The sequence below is a fragment of the Acanthopagrus latus genome, chromosome 16 (genome assembly GCF_904848185.1).
Source record: "Acanthopagrus latus isolate v.2019 chromosome 16, fAcaLat1.1, whole genome shotgun sequence".
In the NCBI taxonomy this organism is placed as follows: domain Eukaryota; kingdom Metazoa; phylum Chordata; class Actinopteri; order Spariformes; family Sparidae; genus Acanthopagrus; species Acanthopagrus latus.
This window is the reverse complement of record NC_051054.1, coordinates 18387226-18404866: the sequence shown is the minus strand read 5'-3', so window position 1 is coordinate 18404866 and position 17641 is coordinate 18387226. Positions and strand designations below refer to the sequence as shown.

Sequence of the window (17641 nt, the reverse complement as noted above, 5' to 3'; positions counted from 1 at the left end):
GCCACTGCAGCCAAAGGGACGTTAATTCAGATATCTTTACATCAGGAAGGAGAGATCAAGGAGGCAGACATGTCTGAATTGATGTAATTCCTGTATGTTATTGGTTTGCATTCATGGAGACAACCATTTTAATTCCAAGGGATAATGCAGGATGAGGTGACAATTATCTGGAGTTAATCAATGACTGAGAGATGGACAGGTACCTTCAACAAGTCTGGTAATTCCTGATTTTGGCCATCTTGAAGGTGCTGCATGTACCATGGTCACTTGCAAAAGAAAAAACAATTTGACCATCAATATATATTTTCATATCTTTTGCAATAAAAAAAAGGTTTTTACAGGCAATAACTCAATTTCCATGGCAACACCTGAAGGTCTGACTAATGCCTGGAATAGTCATTCCCATCCTATAAAGTTGAGGACCTTCAATTCTTTAATAAACAGGGCGACCCAGAATGGAAGAAAATTTGTCTGACCAGCTCATAAAAGCAAAGGCAAACTCCATACTTGCACAACCAAACACTTTCAGCATATGTAGGAATATATTTAAATGACAATAATGTTAGAATTATTTTCTGACACAAGAGCCTTCTTGTCAGGGTTGAGTTCTAATTGCCAGATCCATTTTGAATAAGATGCGATCAGATAAACCTTTATTGTGAGCCAGAGGGGAAATTAAGGTGATTGGAACAGCACAAGGACAGAAATAAATAAGGAAAGGAAAGATAAGGAAAGATACATGATTCAGATTACAGTGTGTATATATAAAATAGGAATATAAGACTATACCAGAACATATAAGCTCAAAATTACACAGTGGTGTGAGTATTTGCATCACAGTCTGAAAGGATGGTTTTATAGTTGTATTATGATTCATCTACTATAACAGCAAACACCAGAAAAATACATCATTGTGATTAGGATATAAAATTGTGGGGGCAATCAAGAGCACTCCTGGTTGTATTAGAATTCAAGGGGCAAACAATTTCTTATAGTGTTGCACGATATGTTATCTTTTGTAGCGTGTATTGAGCATGGTTTCACTGGAATAAAGAGCCTCGCTTTGAACACCATTAAAGTGAGCACAGACAGCTTCCAGTAGGGTACTTTCAGCAGTTTGCACACCACTGTCTGATTTGCTTCTGCTAAGCAGCTGTGTCAGTGCCACCACCACTGGGATGACATCTGCAGCAGAGAGCCTGTGCAGAACTGATTTCTCTGGCCAGCTGCTTGAACAGTGCAAGTAGGGTATTCATATTTTCAAGATATCCCCATTGATTTACTGTCAGGGTCACTGGGAGATCAAAATCAGCAGCATATGTACCCAATGCCATCAAAAGCAGTTGCAATAACAGCTGCAGTGTGAGATCCTCAGCACTCTTGTGAATGAAGTTAAATGTTTTCATCTATCCATTGTGTCGTGAGGCTCAGCATGCTAACAGGGCTAACACTGGATGTCCAAATGTTCGTGGTAAAAATCACCCAAGTGACATCGGCAATGAGCTTCTCGATGTTGTTGTAAATGTCGGCTCAGGTAAGGCCACACCAGTAAAATATCCTGACAGGGGACCATGTAGGCGTGTTGGTCGATGTCCGCTAGTTAATTTTAAAGCCAATATCGACCGATACTGATAACATGCAGCCCTAATTCCTACCTTACATTGTTCCTCCTCAAACTTTTTAAAAAAAATGTTTAGGTTATGTTGGCTTGCTAAACATTTTGAGCCGGCCTCGACAGTTGCTTATCCGGGTAAAATGGTTAGATTACACCAGCTGTCACCTAATGCTGTGATTACTAAAATGTTATTTTTGGTTCAATCGATACTCAACAGGTCAGCTCAAATATGACCTGATAAAGATCTGATCAAGATTTACACATATCAACATTTTCCAGGTAAGACTGCGGAAAACACTATACTGTTAACATAAGTTAAACTTTAAATGCACTTTAAGCATTGGCACTATACACTTTCTGACAACCATTTAAGTAATATGTTAAGAAACCATATTAAAATGTAGGTCATTTTTAGGTGCACATACTGTAAATCAGCCCACACACACAGCAAAAACATTTAGCTAGCTCTCTCGAACTCCCAAAGCTCACTTTATGTGGTTTATTTGCCCTCAAGAATAACTAAACCACTCCATTCACTTAGATCAGCATTAGAACTTTGTCATTTTAATATATGGACCAGCTGCCTTAAAGACGTACTGTACCTCTTGCAGTCGAGCTCACTGCAGACTGGCAAGATACCGGAAATTATGTAGTACATCCACTAATGATCAGTAAAAGGTAAACATACAACTAGTAAATACAACACTCCCCTGTGACACAAGTTTTTCTAAAAATCCTAACATTTCTCTAAACCTTTCTTCCTAAAATGTTGGTGCTATTTACTCTGGAAGAAAAAAAAAATGTCCTCTGTTTTTGTTCTAAATCACATACACTATAGATATCCCATTAAATCTAGTCAGCTGTACACAATGTAAATTACAGGGCAGAGGCCAATATTCTGTGTTGATGACATTCAAGACAGGTCACCAGTCCAATAATGTAAGCTGTAAGCTTGTAATCAACCATGATCCCATCCAATGCAGAAAATTCTGCAAGGACACTATTGCTGTTTTTTATTAAAATTTACAATACTGACACTGAGTGAGAAAGTCACTTGTTTCAGGGGCACAATAGTTTCTAGTCTATAGATTATTTCCTTTGAATTGCTAAATTGCTCCACCTTTTGCTAACTGCCAGTAACTGTGAAGAGAGTCTATGATAGTGAGTGGTGTCTTTATTGGCAGCTGTTTTTGATATTTGCTCAAACTGCAGCACTTGACTTTATTTGTTCAGATCACTGTGGATTTCCTCTGTTGCAAATCTTGTCTGCAATATACCCATCCAATGACCAAATCACCAAAAAGGTGATGGAAAATGTTAGTGTAAAAATAATTTGATCAAAATCTGTTCTTGTGATAACAAGATATTTTTTATGTATAATGACACATTTTCTCATTGTTGATTTAATTTTAAAAAGAACGTATCACAAAACCCTGTAGTTACTATGTAATGTTTTTAACTGATGTAGGCTATAATCTCTTGAAAGTTTTTGTTTAACACCTTGTGGAAACAACCCATCAACATGTTGTATCAAGTCAATGTTATTTTTGCTTAATCTGTTAGTTTTGTGAACTGTTGAAAATGTTTTGTTTCTAGTACAAAATAAATAGTTAAAAATGATTTAACAAAAATACAAGTAATGGGAAAATGTCATATTAACGTTAAACTTTCTAGCATTAATTACAACTTGAAAAGGATGGTGTAAATGTGCAAAATTAGTTAACTCAAAAAAGCTCTTATTCAGGGGCACCATCACTGTGTTTAGCACCGCCTAAGATGATTGTGATTGGTTAAAAGACATACAAACAATACAACAGAGTGTTTTTTCCCCTATTTACCAGAATGACAATTGGTGTAGCCAGACCTTTCTCGAGCTGTACGTCATAGGGGTCTGGCTATGTGAGACTACCATCTGGTGATCTGTTGCAGACAAAACAACTTGGAGCTCAACTTGGAGCTTAGCTGATCTTAAGACTGCAGATGGAGGTGATAGATTTCAGGATGAACACAGTCCCTCCCACAAGCAGTTTCTTCAATTTGTTTCAGTTGCGGCAGACCTCAACAACTCACGGCTCAACTTATCTACAGTGGGATTTGCATGCAGACAATATAATTTAATTCACATTTACACAACCACAATAATAAAATGTCTATTTCAACTCAAACAGTCATCACTATTTTAAACTTTAAAACCAAATGCTCAGAGTCTTTAAGTTATTCTGAAGAGACAAGAATTAAAATGTCATAATATCCTATTCAACATAACATATTGCTAATAAAGTCATGGAACAGAAACTCTCCTCAGACACACCCTTGATGTGATCTTCAGTTGTGACATGGTTATAAACACTCCTCAAGCCAGTGTGACAAATCTGGCTAATCACCAACTGCCATGTAAAATAGCACTCCAGTTTATAGAGAACTGAGGGTGTGAACCAAGTTAAGACATCAACAGAAACATGGCCTTGACCATCTCTTGTCTTTGTGGGATCAGAAATCAAAAACCTTTAATCTCTCCAATCTCTTGGCTTTTTCGGACATTGGGATTTATTGCAAAAAATAAATAAATAAATAAAAAAATATATATATATATATATATATATATATATATATATATATATATATATATATATATATATATATATATATATATATATATATATATATATATATATATATATATATATATATATATATATATATATATATATATATATATATATATATATATATATATATATATATATATATATATATATATATAAATATCTTTTTTTACACTTAAAGAAGTTCAAATATTATTTGAACATCATTTTTCATAATTTATAATCCTGTCTTGAAGTGAACTGCAGATATCAAGTGAGGCCTTATGCAATGTGTCTGGCTGATGTTGTGATCTCTGAGTCCTCTCACCTGCTGTGTACTGAGATTTCCCCCCCAACTAAACTAATTAACTATACATGTTAGGGCTTTGGCATGATGGTTTCATCATCTATAATAAATACAGACAACTTTATACAAATGTGGCTTTGATTTTTGTACAAACAAGATCAATTTCATGAAACTTACATGCTGTGTAAAACCCAAGTTCAACAGAATTATGTAATTTGCTAATCCCTTTTCACCTGTTCTCAATTGAAAACCGTACAGAGACAGTTTTAATGTTTTGCCTCATCTTCATTGATTTATAAAACAATAAATGCTTATTCTCAATTTGATGCTAGTGACACATTTCAGACTAGTGAGGACAGAGGCAACAAAACACTGGGAAAGTTGTGAAATACTCCAAAAATCACCTGTTTGGAGCACTTGAACAGGTTCATTGGTAACAGGCAATAATATCATGATTGGGTATGAAAGGGGCATCCTCAAAAGGACCAGTCATTCACAGGCAAGGATGGGGTGAGGTCCAATTTGTGAAACGCATGATTTAAAAAATTTTTTTTGTTAACATTAATGTGTTCAGGACACATTGAAAAAAAAAATCTGTGTCTTTTGTGTCCCTGACAAGGACATCATCAATACAGGATGTGATGTTTTTTTTATAGTGACATGATGCCAATGCATCATGCAATGCAACGTATTTTCTGTAAATGAGTTTTCACTATATAGCAACAAAATGGTGGTGCTAGTGCACCTACATGAAAAGTAAGATGCCCCAGACCTGGTCTTGGCATCCAGGAACCAAGTAATGTAGGCTCCACTAATTTTCAACTGAGGAGATGAAATGTCTGTGTTCTTACATAATTTCTCACTTATTGCACCTTTTATGGCTGTGCTACCATCGAGAATATTTACCAGTCAAAGGTCACTTTATCACAGTGCTTTGTATGTGAATGCTTTTCAAACAGCTTGGTTCTCACAATTATTTATTTATTTATTTTTTTCATTTTTTTTAGTCACTTATCTGATTTTGGAAAATATGATTCATCCACATATTACAAACAATTAGCCTCAAAGATGACCATGACCTGAATCTAACCTCCCTGACAGTGCCCGCAGCACAACAGAAACTGGATACTTTATGCTTTACAAATACAGGATACATTGCAGAGCTTTTGTACTTGGTTTGTATTATTGGTTTTCATCTTCACCCTCCCTTATGGTTTGAAGGGAAAAGAGGACAACATTTGACTAAAATCAGTGCGATGATATGCCGTCTCTAGATTTTAACTGAGTTCAGTTTTTAATATATCACAAATTTATGTGCAGCAATAGTTGTGTGATTTGAATATGAAGACTTTTGTTCCTTTTTCGTTGGAATAAATAATCTCTGACAGACTGCCTGAGGAAAATGCAGTGTGTGTGTGAATGGTTGTTGTTGATGTACTGGTGTCCCACAAGATGGCTTTTGTCCCTTCTGTTGTTTTCAATCTACACAAATGAGTTGTGATTGCATGATGGAGCCACACTCGACTAGAATATGCTGCATGGTCCCACATGGCTGCACTGAGTCACACATGAACAAGCTGACAGAAGCACAAGGCTGATAAACCCAAGAGCTGCTACCTTTCCTCGGGGGACAGCTCCTACTTTCTGCACATTTTCTCACACCATTTTTCCTTTGAGAAAGAGCCAATCACTGAATTCTTGGAAATATGTAACATCTCCATGATCAAAATAAGATTCCACATTACATTATAGTCTACATAAAAAGCAAACAAAAATGTAACCCACAGGTAATGACTTGCTTTAGGCATTTAATTCGATTAAAGCTCATTCTGTTGATCCATTCTTAAGTCTAATTGAAATGTCATATGTCACAACATTATTTTCCCCTCAAAGCAAGTATCATTACACTGGCTCAGAAACAGTTGCACAGCAAATGTGATAGATGTCTTTGAGGATTGATATCAGATATAATATCACTGATGTTTTTACTTAAACCCTATTTTATGTTTAACTGAAATGCTCCTTTTTGAGGATAGCCGAATAAGAAGTCTAAGGATAAAAAGCTAATGAACATCATTCTTCATTGTTGGTTATTAGTGATTCAAGACATCTGTCCCTTTACAACATTCCTAGATTTAAGTTGTGTTCATGTTATTTCAACACCTGAGTTACTGGGGTAAGTGAGGCAAAGCAAACATCACGGTAGCTGTATATACTGATTTCATAGAAATAATAGAAATATAGAATAGAATAGAATAGAATAGAAATAATATTTCAAGCAGAAGAGAAACCAGGAGCGAGAATGCTGTCTCAGTATTCCATGAAAGGGAGATATTAACAGAAATACGAGCTTTACATGAAGCTTTTAATGCTCACACCTGTTGAGACTGTCGGGTCTAGAGTAATTTGTCAGGCGATTGTTTGTGATGATGTATTGGATTGCATCATGTTTTGTGTTTTTGCTAGTGTTGTTCTTGAACCTGTGTATATGTCTGATCATCCATCAATCTTACTTGTGGCTGGATTGCGTTGAAACTTAGGGAACCGATGTAACTCATCACTTCAACACAGAAGTTTGAAATGTAGACCAATATGACTGGGGAGGAGTGTGGGGTGGACTTATGCATCACACCACTGTATTCATCCATTGTCAAAATGCTCTTAATTGGAGGTTTGAATGAAATTAGACCTCAGGCCTCATTGTGTATGGAGATGGTTAACCAGCTCAGATAATCCACAGCCACACTTGTTGAATTTTTACTTCAATCTGAATTTCCATGTAAAAATGTTCTACTTCCGATGTCAAGTGTTCCAGGTGCAAGACTTCAAAGTTTACCAAAACCCTGGCTGACAATAACAAAATCATCTCTTAGAAAATTGTACACAAATTGCACCCTCAGCAGTGCAACCTGATTGCATAATGAAATATGGGAGGGCAAATGACTTGTGAGGTAAAAGATGCGTCATACATTTTGTTTTATTGTGCTTTCATACTTGACTATACTATATTATACTATACTTAACTATTGTACTAAGGGTAAATATTCCAATCACAAGCCTAACGTGAATACTACAAATACACCCTACCCTCTTTCAATGGGTGCTGTTTGTGTGAGGTGAGACAGATGCTCCCTCATGAAGTCGAGGTGGGTGCATATGCCCAGAAGTAAGAATTCTGAGTTCCAGTGACATTCCATTGTAATTTTTCTTGTCGGAGATGGGACATTTTTGAGCTCAGAGTTGTTGAACTCAGAGCTCAAAATCAGCACGGCTAACAGCAGTACTTTCAACTAAATGCTTAATATGCTGTTGTTTAGCAGGTATGTTTACCGTGTTCACCGTATGAATTCACATGTTCAAAGCCATGAGCTCTGAGCCATGATTTCAATGTTGGGAAGAATGAGACGGTGTTAAAAATAGTTCAAATTCAATTCACAAGAACACGTTTAGACCATGATATGTCAAAGGGGTGCTCAGGTTTATGAATGTGGGGTATGCCAGACAAAATTAAAATCACTAACCACTGAGCTAGACTATCTGAAATGTTCCTAATTACAGTGTGGAAGTTGGAAAATCTCCGTCTGGCAGTCATCAACTTAACCTCTAGACAACCACATCGAGGTCATTTCTAATTCATTAGAACTGCTCGAGGGTTTGCTTGTTTGGCGTTAGGTGTATGCAGATAACGAGTGAACAGAGACATATCAGATGATAATTCATTAAACCTTCACTGTGTTCTGTATACAGGTGTTTGTGAAATCTGCTCACCTCCTTTAGAAATAGTCAAATTGTGATGTTTGTGCTCTGCTCTTTTATCTGCATTGGCTGTTGTCTTCGTTTCTGTGCTGAAAGTCAGACTGCCTAGTGCAATTTCCTGAACTTTTGTCCATCCCTTTTTTTTTTGTCATGTAAAAATATGAAAGTCAAAGCACGCAATCCTTTGTTTCCTGCCACACAAAGGTTGAAGCTTTCACAATGAGATGCAAAACCAATCAACCCAAAACTAGACGAGGAGAATGGGTTACACAAATGGCACATTGAGAAAAGAGGATTAAAATGTTCATTGTGTACATAATTGCTCTGCTTGGCAAAATATCAATGCTCTTCTCAATTTCAACAGACACAATCTGGAATTGCTTTGCTGTACAATGAGGAGACCAACAATACCTATGATGTCTGCCTGAAACTGACCAAAGAGGTATTAACCATACAGAAGCTGGATGTAGTTTGCACAAGTGGAAGTGAATCCCAAGTAAATGTAAGTGCGCCAGAGGGCTCAAGGCTCGCATTGTAATTCATGCTGCATAACTCCACAATACTGTTTCGAATGTTCACAATATCTCTTGCCAATAAGAAACTCCCACTTTCTAAAGCACAGAACTGTTGTACTGCGAAGACAGCCGACTGGCGGTCTGGGCTTAAGCATCAAAGTAAGCAGATAAGTTTTGATTTTGGAGAGACTCAAGTTGAAATGAAAAGTCTTTGGGATGCAGAGTTGACTGTTTGTCTGAGAAAGCAGTTTTGGCAGTGAATACCAGCGCCCAAACTCAACACAATTCTTTTCTTATCTCTCTCTCCTACTTTTCAGGGAGGTGCAGAGCACAACGTGCCTGTGGTAATTTCGAAGATTTTCAAAGATCAAATTGGTAAGAAAGTATTTTGTTTCACTATACTGTAACATGTATGTGTCAGTGGTTTGTCAATGCAGTGCTAAACGTAGATAGTAAGAGACACTGGAGGCAAGTTCACAAAGAAATTTTGAGCAGTCAGAGAGCATCACTTACATTTATATTAAAGTGAAACTCTCGACAAAATGCAACCAAGGCTTTTTTTGTGAATGTATATGAGTCAAACCTTCGTGTAAAAGCATAATTTCCACAAAAGAGGCACTTTTAAGATTTACTGTATTTCGTTTTCAGGTCATATTGACAGTACAAACAGTAAAAAGAGTGAAAAAAAAATACTCAACCCCTTGCTTTTTCTTTTTTCAGACTAAGGCGAATAGTTTGATACCCGTCTCATGTCTTAGTTGAAAATGTATACTCCAGCAAATGGATTGTAAATAGTGATGATACACTCAGCTCACAATATGATGCACAATACTGGGTTCATGAATGGAGACAAGACGAGATTTTAACACTATTTTTAAAAAAAACCCAAAACTTGTCAACTCTTGTATTATGTTCGTTTCTCCCCCCTTATTTTGGTGTTTCCGGTCAAATTTGACCAGTCTGGTTTAACTGCTCTTACATTACCACAAAAAACATAATTCAAACATAATCATCACCAAATCTTATTTAACACCTTTCAATGCTGTAATCAATGTTTCCAACTAGTGGTGAACATGCATAACTGCAGTGAATTTACAAAGAAAATGCACTGAGAATTATTATAATCAAAACAGAGACCAAATTCACAGAACATCAAAAAAAATCAACAGTATTAAAGAGTATTAGTTTAAAGTGACCATACTGTTTGCTAGATGAAACAGAAAGTACTTCAGCCATGTTTGTCTGCCAAATTATAAGAACCAGTTACCTCTCACTATCCTGTTAGATAATTTGAGTGTATTGTGACTCAGTCGTTTCCCTGAAATCCCTCTTAATACCATTTTTGCATACAAGAAAATCATGTCTTCATAACCCGGAGACATCAAGAGTCCTTTTCACAGAGCTTTACAAATCTTTTCTCGACAGAGCTTTCATTGTTTCCTCCTGCGCCGCTGCAAATGAGCTTTTAGTTTCAAATGTCAGGCTTTTCCTGTGTTCTTTCTCAGAGCTGTAGGATGTTTTCAGAGATGGCTCAGGCAGAGACACTTATTGCTATTTCCACCACGTTACCATGTATGAAATGAGCAATTATTTTAATTATTTTGTTTTCATTAATCTGTGACACTTGACATTTGGCACCTGCAGCCGATCAGACGGGGAAGCTGTTCATCGGGGATGCTGTGTTGCAGGTCTGTACATCAGATCGTGACTTATTTGCATCAAGGCTGATTTGAGTCACTGCTGAGTAGACACATTTGAGTAGATGCAACATCTTAATTTCAATCTGCTTCTGCTCTCATGTAGTGTAATTTCATTCAGAAGAAAAGATATTATTTTGATCAAATATGACTTTCAATGTCCTATGCTCTTTTTAAGAAATAACATTATGGTAAAATATTGTTGTATTTAAACATAACACAATTAAGATGTAACTTTAAAACATTAGTCATTGTCAGATTCTGTGTGAGATTAATCATAAAGACACAAAGAAATAATAGTCTCTTGTTAATTTGAAGCGTTTAGTCTTTTAAAAGTTAATTTAGATCTGTCTGGCAGGTTTATTGGATGTTCATTTTATCTAGAATGTTAAGGAGGTTCATTGGACAACCAAACAATATTATCATTCATATTGGAAGTGATTATGAAATGCATTATGAACTGAATTGCTAGTGCGTCCACCTTTGGATCACCTCTGTTTCACATTTATTTGCAATGACTTATTTATATTGTCACGCTGCAGGATATTGCATGTATTTACATACTTTAAGTTATGGCAGGAAACGCAGCAGAGCAAGGGTGGTTTTAAAAACGAGTTGCTTTCGACTATAGACATGGACACATTATGAGGCCTTTTTGTGGTGGCTGTGTGTCTGTTTTTGATTGTGTTGCGTTTTGTCTGTGGTTGGTTTTGCATCTTTTCGTGATTATTTCGTATCTCTTTGTGGTTGTTTTTGTTTGTCTTTGTGACTGTTTTGCATTTGTTGTGGTTGTTTGCATTTCTCTGTGTTCTTTTTTTTGGGTCTCTTTGCATTTGTTTTGCTTCTCTTTGTGGTCGTTTTTAACATTTCTTTTTGGTTATTTTGCATCTGTTCGCAGTTGCTTCGTGTACAGTATCTTAGAACATAAAACATACTGTTATTTACTTTATATTTTGCTTTTCCACTCTCTGTTGGTTTCTTTAGGTCAATGGCATAAATGTAGAGCCTTGTACTCATGAGGAAGTTGTGAGTATATTTGTAATCGACTGTTTAAAAAGCCAACGCCCTGCTCCATCTATCCGCTGCTTTGCCATCCTTCTCCTAGGTTTAACACAAACTCAAACTCTGCTTTCAGCACGTGGGTACACTTCATCACTGTGAGTTGTGCTGTCAATTTGGCAGGAGGCTGTGTTTTCTTTTCTTGGTTAACACTGACAAATTGGAAAGATTGAAAAGGAGCAGATTGGTATCAAAAGCTGCGTTGGAATTTAGGGCGCCAATATTGATATTTTAGTATTTTTATACAATTTAGCATCCCTCCTGGTTAAGTATTGTCTGCAGTATATGCTACTAGATTCCATCTCCTCTCCTCCACTCACTCACACACCCTCTGCTCATGTCTGTCATCTCTCTCTCCTTGTGAGGCCCCAAACAGCTGTTCACAATATTCACCTCCAGAGCGTCAAAACACATAATGAGCAGTTTCTCTTCAGAACACAATCCAGAGCTTTTAATGGCAGGCTGTCACACTCACAGCAGCACTGACAGATGCTCAGGCAAAAGTAACAAGGCCTATGACACAGTGCTGGAGAAGATAGAGAGGGATCTGATAACAGAAATGCATTTAAGGCATGTTGAAGTGACCTTGAATTTCAACTTAGTCTTATCTGCTGCTTTATTTTCTCTCTTTTACAAGATGAATATGTGATGGACAGATTCCATTTTTATAATTTAAAGCTAACATACTTGAATGCGTCTTTGATACTATGACAACATTTTATATCACTTAGACATCACATAATCACACATTACAGTAATTACTTTGTGGTGTCAGCTGTCACTTTGCTGCTGCCTGTCATGACAGACTTCTATCAGGATTTAGCTCATGATGACACATTATTCACTCATCTTCTGTTATGTTTAGTTTGCTCAGGCTGTGTACAGCTTGAAATGAATGTGGCTCGTTTCATTTATGTGAGATTAAATTTAATCTCGCTACATTGGTCACAATCTCTGTCTCTTGCTATCTATCTCAGTCTCAGTCTCCTTCTCTATTTGTCTCACTCCTGTCAGGTTCACCTCTTGCGCACTGCAGGAGATGAGGTCACCATCACCGTTCGCTACCTGCGAGAAGTTCCATCATTTCTAAAACTGCCTCTAGGTAAGAGTAGTGTAGTTTTGCTGTAATGCAAGCTCTTCATTGAGACGTTTTGGCCATAAAGGAATTGTCTTTTTGCACACTTTGACGCATTAAAGCAACTCAATGGATGATTGATTTCAAAGTAATACATTGTCATGCTCAGTAGCCCGAGGCAAGCTTTAATGTCAGAAAGACCCCGCGCTGCATTCCCCTGCTCTGTAGTTACCTTGAAGAGATGAAATCACAGATGCTAAGATCATCCATGTGGAGCCGATAAAGGTGATGGTAGCTTGCGAGAAAATGAGAAACTTGAAGCACCCTTAGCACAAAAAGTAAACTGGAAAATCTGGAAAAATTTGCAATTTTTTGGAGTACTCTTTTAAAATAAGTGGGACTTATGTGTCTTTTTTTTTTATATGCATTCAGTGTTTCTTCTAAATGCAAAGAGCAGCAGTGGTATGCTGAGGAAAGGGAGAGAAAGAAGAAAGGAAGAGGAGGAGAGTGTGAAGAGGGATTATGAGTTTGTGCTATGGATGCTTCATGTTTAGGTCGATTAACTCACCTGCGAGTAACAATAGTAAAACTAAAGCATAGAAACGGAGAGAGGAAGACTCACTTATAACTGCCATTATAATATGCCCTTTCACACACTTGTCAGTAAAGCTCAAAGATGCAGAGGACTCAATCTTTTAACTTTAGAATCTAAAGTTGCTTGGTTCCTAAAAAGATGGAGTTAAGTTGGAGAAAGACCACATTCTGTGGTGAGAAAATCTAGCTGTGGAAGTTAACATTCAGAAGAAGACATCAGTGCAGAGATGATCGGGTTTTTCTGTAGGGTGTTTGGCCGATGAACTGGACATTTTCGCCTGAGAATGAAAAGCTTCAAGCTGTATTCTCTCTAAGCCATTCTTTGTTTTAGCAATGGCCCAGAGCCGCTTACTGAGCGTGACCGAATCAGAAAGCAGGTCCTTTCACGCCAAACTAATATCATATCAAAGAGCAGCATTTGTCTCTTTTGGATGCAGTCCACAACCTCACTAAAGTGAACTGCATGGCTTAATGGCAGGGCAGCAGAATAAAACCTTCAGATTTAGCACTGTGAACTGTGCCATTGTTTTTGGGGTTCAGGTGAAAGGAATTAAATCATAATGGAAACTAAATGTTGAACAGTGATTCTCCAGAAGCCTTTTGGTAAAGAATCTGAATTATTCTCTTTCCTTCCTCAGGTTCTCCCGGGCCGTCCACTGATCAAAGGCGAGTGTCCTCTCCACTCTTTGACAGTGGCTTACATTTAAATCGAAACGGAAACAGCACAGTAAGAAAGATCTATTTATATCTCATGTAAAATGTTTATATTGTGTTTGATTTGTTTCCTAATCAGGACCTATATCCTTTTAGTTTTTACAACTCTTACACAACTCTGCATACATAGACACAGAAGTTGGTTCTGAAACACAGGTGGCAGTATAAAGACAAAATTGTTCACCCAAAATTATCCCAATAAAAATGTGTTCACTCAACAGCAGATGATCTTCCTAAATAAATGTCCCTCCAGAGTTGCAGTCCATGGTCTGGGATAGGTGGGTGAGGTGTTAGGTAGTTTTTCCAGTTTAGAATCAACTGGTGTGGTTTAAATAAATGATAAAGTCTGTTCATATTCTGAATTTCTCCCCTATTTTTACTTTTGTGGTAGTACAGGAAGTATAATGCTTACAGGCCAGCCCAACCTACGTAACTGCTACATTTTCTACAAATACATTTTGTAATTTAGTCCCAAAACAGTCCACAAAATGTGTCAGGGGTTTCCTATGAAGCCACATCCTCTCCAGTGGAGGGGCTTAGATTTGTAATCACAATTAAATATAATGTAATTTCAACAGACATTTAAAAGTAGCTGGCAAAGAAAAAAATATTGAGTAAATATATGAGTATTTGGATTTTTCATCCAAGTGACTCAAAAAAAATACTGCTTTCGAATTAATGTGTTACTGTTTCTTGGCATCCCAGTTTACTTTAAAAGTAAGTTAATTAAAAAGGCCTTTGTATCTGTAGTCTCTGTATAGTAGCCCCGTCCTCTTTGTGTTGTGCACATATGTATTGCTAAACTGTCACTTACAAAGAAAACAGTGGATTTTACACATTGAAATGTGTTTACAGGTCTTGGACAGTGTTGCTTAGGGGAAAACATTGTATAAAGCCTGTTGCGGCTCCAGAAGAAGCTGTATGCAATCTGATAAATTGCAACCTGTGACGTCATTCAGTGGCAAAGTTGCATTGGGGGAAATATAGGCACCAAGTTTATAAACGGAACAAGAAGAAAGATGATATCTCTGCTTCTGCTGAGTCAGTTTTAGTCATATGTTTGTAAATTGTCTATAATGTCTAAAAGTGTTGGAACAGAGCAATGCTAGACCGGTGGACTATTTTCCAAAACCTGGTGCCTATACTACCCACAATGCAACTTGGCCACTGAGTGACATCACAGGAGGTAGTTTATTAGATTATAAGCAGCTTCCTCTGGAGATGCAAACGGCTTTATACTACTTTAGATTCTTTAAACATGGGTATTAGTACGCCATAGTACCTGTAGTATCCTTATCCCTAAGCATTTTGGTGTTTTGTTCACTTGTTGTGCCGGACCATCATGCTGAAGAGGGAGATGAAGGCAAAGCTTTAGATTTACCAGATGCTTTACATTCCAGCCCTCACCTTTGTCATAGCTTTTGGTGGTGACCGAAAGAATGAGCTTGCGGATGCAAAGGGCTGAAATGAATCTCCTCTGCAGGGTGGGCTGGGCTGAGCCTTAGAGATGGGGTGTGGCGCTCGGAATTGAGCCATCGCTCTTTTGTGTCGAAAAGAGCCAGCTATATTGTAACATTCATTCCAGATATCCCGCCCCTATTTAAAACAAAACAAAACAAAACAAAAACAACACAATTGATTTATACAATACTGAACTCCACACAAATTGATGAATGAGTGAATTACTTACATTGTTAATTGAATTGTGAATATTGAGTGAATAATGTGAATTGAACATACTGTAAAATAATTCATTTTGTTATCCCTCAAGGCTGTTATTTGCTCCTTGAGCTTGCTTCAGGATACTGATGATTGCTGAGATTACAGTGTATGCTGCTGGGATGATAGGTGGGAGTACTCTCACTGTAGCTGTAGCTGACTCCACAGAGGGATTTTACCAGTTAATCTTAACAAAGTAAAATTTGATCCAGTCAGCCCATTGTCTGCATCACCAGGAGAAATGTGGCACTAGTTTCTAAAAGCATCTGATGAATCTTACATCATGCTAGAAGAATGGCACAATTAACTGTAATAAAGACCAAATAAACATGTATTAGTGTATGTACAATAGCTCATGATTGTGCTGCAGAAGTATTAAGTAAATTAGTTTTGGCACACCAGTAGAGGTCCTCTACTGTGAATGATGAGGAGTGGGAAATGTTTAATTATTTTCACCAAATCCAATATATCACAGTTTTAATGGTAAGGCCGGAGAAAATTGCATATTAATATGGTAATCTATAATGAAAGATTAGCAGTGAGACTGCATCTTCTGCTTGTCATTTCACATGAATTATTCAGAGAAAGTGTTAGGGATAGCAGATGGCCGGTTTAACCTTACATTGATTATATAGATCATATAAAGTGATTCCATTTAAATCCGTAGCAGGAGCTGGAAAAAGCAGAACATCCCTGCGCAAGGGGCTTTTGCATGGTCTGCAATTCTTTCAGTTCTTAGGTTGTGTACTTCACCTTCACCTAGTTTTTAACATTTAATTCTCTAGAATTCCCTAGCTCACCTGTTTCCTCATCACAGAAATAACATTTAAGCAGTGAAAAACAAGTAGCAAGAGCTGGCCTCCAGTTAGTGTCTTCTCATGTCAAATGAGATTATTTTTCCTTGGCAAGTAAGGAATACTGTATGACTTGTTGAGTATTTGCTTGTTGTGTTTTTTTTTATCCCCAGTGCAGTCAAGTCATGAATGCACTTTAATGTTCAGGGTGTAATGACAGAAAGCCTCCAGAGAGAGATTTGCAGGAAAGTAGGGCAACCCATAACTGACCCCCTCGCCCCCTCAAAAAAAAACAAAAAAAGACATTCCATGCCATCAGGAAACCCTGCATCATGCAAAATGGCCGGTATGGAAATGGTCAGCGTGAGCTTCAGCGAGTGTTGGAATAGTAAATGACCATAGATGCACCACGCAACTCATACATATTCAGAACAGTAAACTAGATGAACAAGGTGTATCATATTTCTTTCCTCTGAAAAATAGTTTTTTTTACTGCTATATTTTCCAAAAAGGAATTTGTTGGACACATTTCAAGCTGCATGAATCAATATTTTTCTACAACCATCAAAGCAAAAGACTGTATAACTGAAAAGAGTCATGCAAGCTAGTCACACAAAGACATGCTAGCTCGACAGTTGTGTGAGCCTGTTGTTTAGCAGCTTGCTAACTCAGTAACACTAAGCACCTGAAGTATTAACCATCAGTTAATACTGCTTTTATAATCTTCCATTCATTGATTGTTGTGTCAGAAAGTCACACTTTTGTTTAGTTTACTTGCTTGTCAGTTCACAAAGAGAAGGCTGTAAGGTATCTCTACCAGCAGATGTTGAAATGTTTCTTTTGATGCAGAGCTGAATTTAAGACCTCCTGTGTAGCAAATAATTTGATTTTACATTAATGTTGCATGATAACTTCAAGGCCCAAGGCTGTGTTTGGGGATGTTTTTCTGTTTGTTTGTTTTTACCAACATGGCCTTGATGATGTTCACAGCAACTGCTTACGGAAAGGAGTGAAACACCATGAGACAGCAACAATATTTTTGCATTCCTGGAACTGAAGGCCAAATGTTTTTCAGCAAATTTCAGTTACATATGACATTTAAACCATCAGCTGTAAATGCTTTCCTCAAAACTGAGGAAGGACTTCTTTCTAAACTCACCATTTTTTCATTAATGCTCAGTGGCAACACAGGGAGAAAAGTTAGAGAGAGT

General features: G+C 37.2%; 1 protein-coding gene across 1 annotated transcript in view; it reads left to right on the top strand.

Moving 5' to 3' along the window:
- The window catches only part of sntg2 (syntrophin, gamma 2), a 68648-nt gene that overhangs the window by 12935 nt on the left and 38072 nt on the right, over positions 1-17641 (top strand). The window contains exons 2-8 of the mRNA XM_037072671.1: positions 8628-8765; positions 8881-8937; positions 9096-9153; positions 10423-10466; positions 11460-11501; positions 12549-12636; positions 13842-13930. Of these exons, the coding sequence (XP_036928566.1) occupies positions 8628-8765; positions 8881-8937; positions 9096-9153; positions 10423-10466; positions 11460-11501; positions 12549-12636; positions 13842-13930 (516 nt within the window). The remainder of the gene's footprint in view (positions 1-8627; positions 8766-8880; positions 8938-9095; positions 9154-10422; positions 10467-11459; positions 11502-12548; positions 12637-13841; positions 13931-17641) is intronic.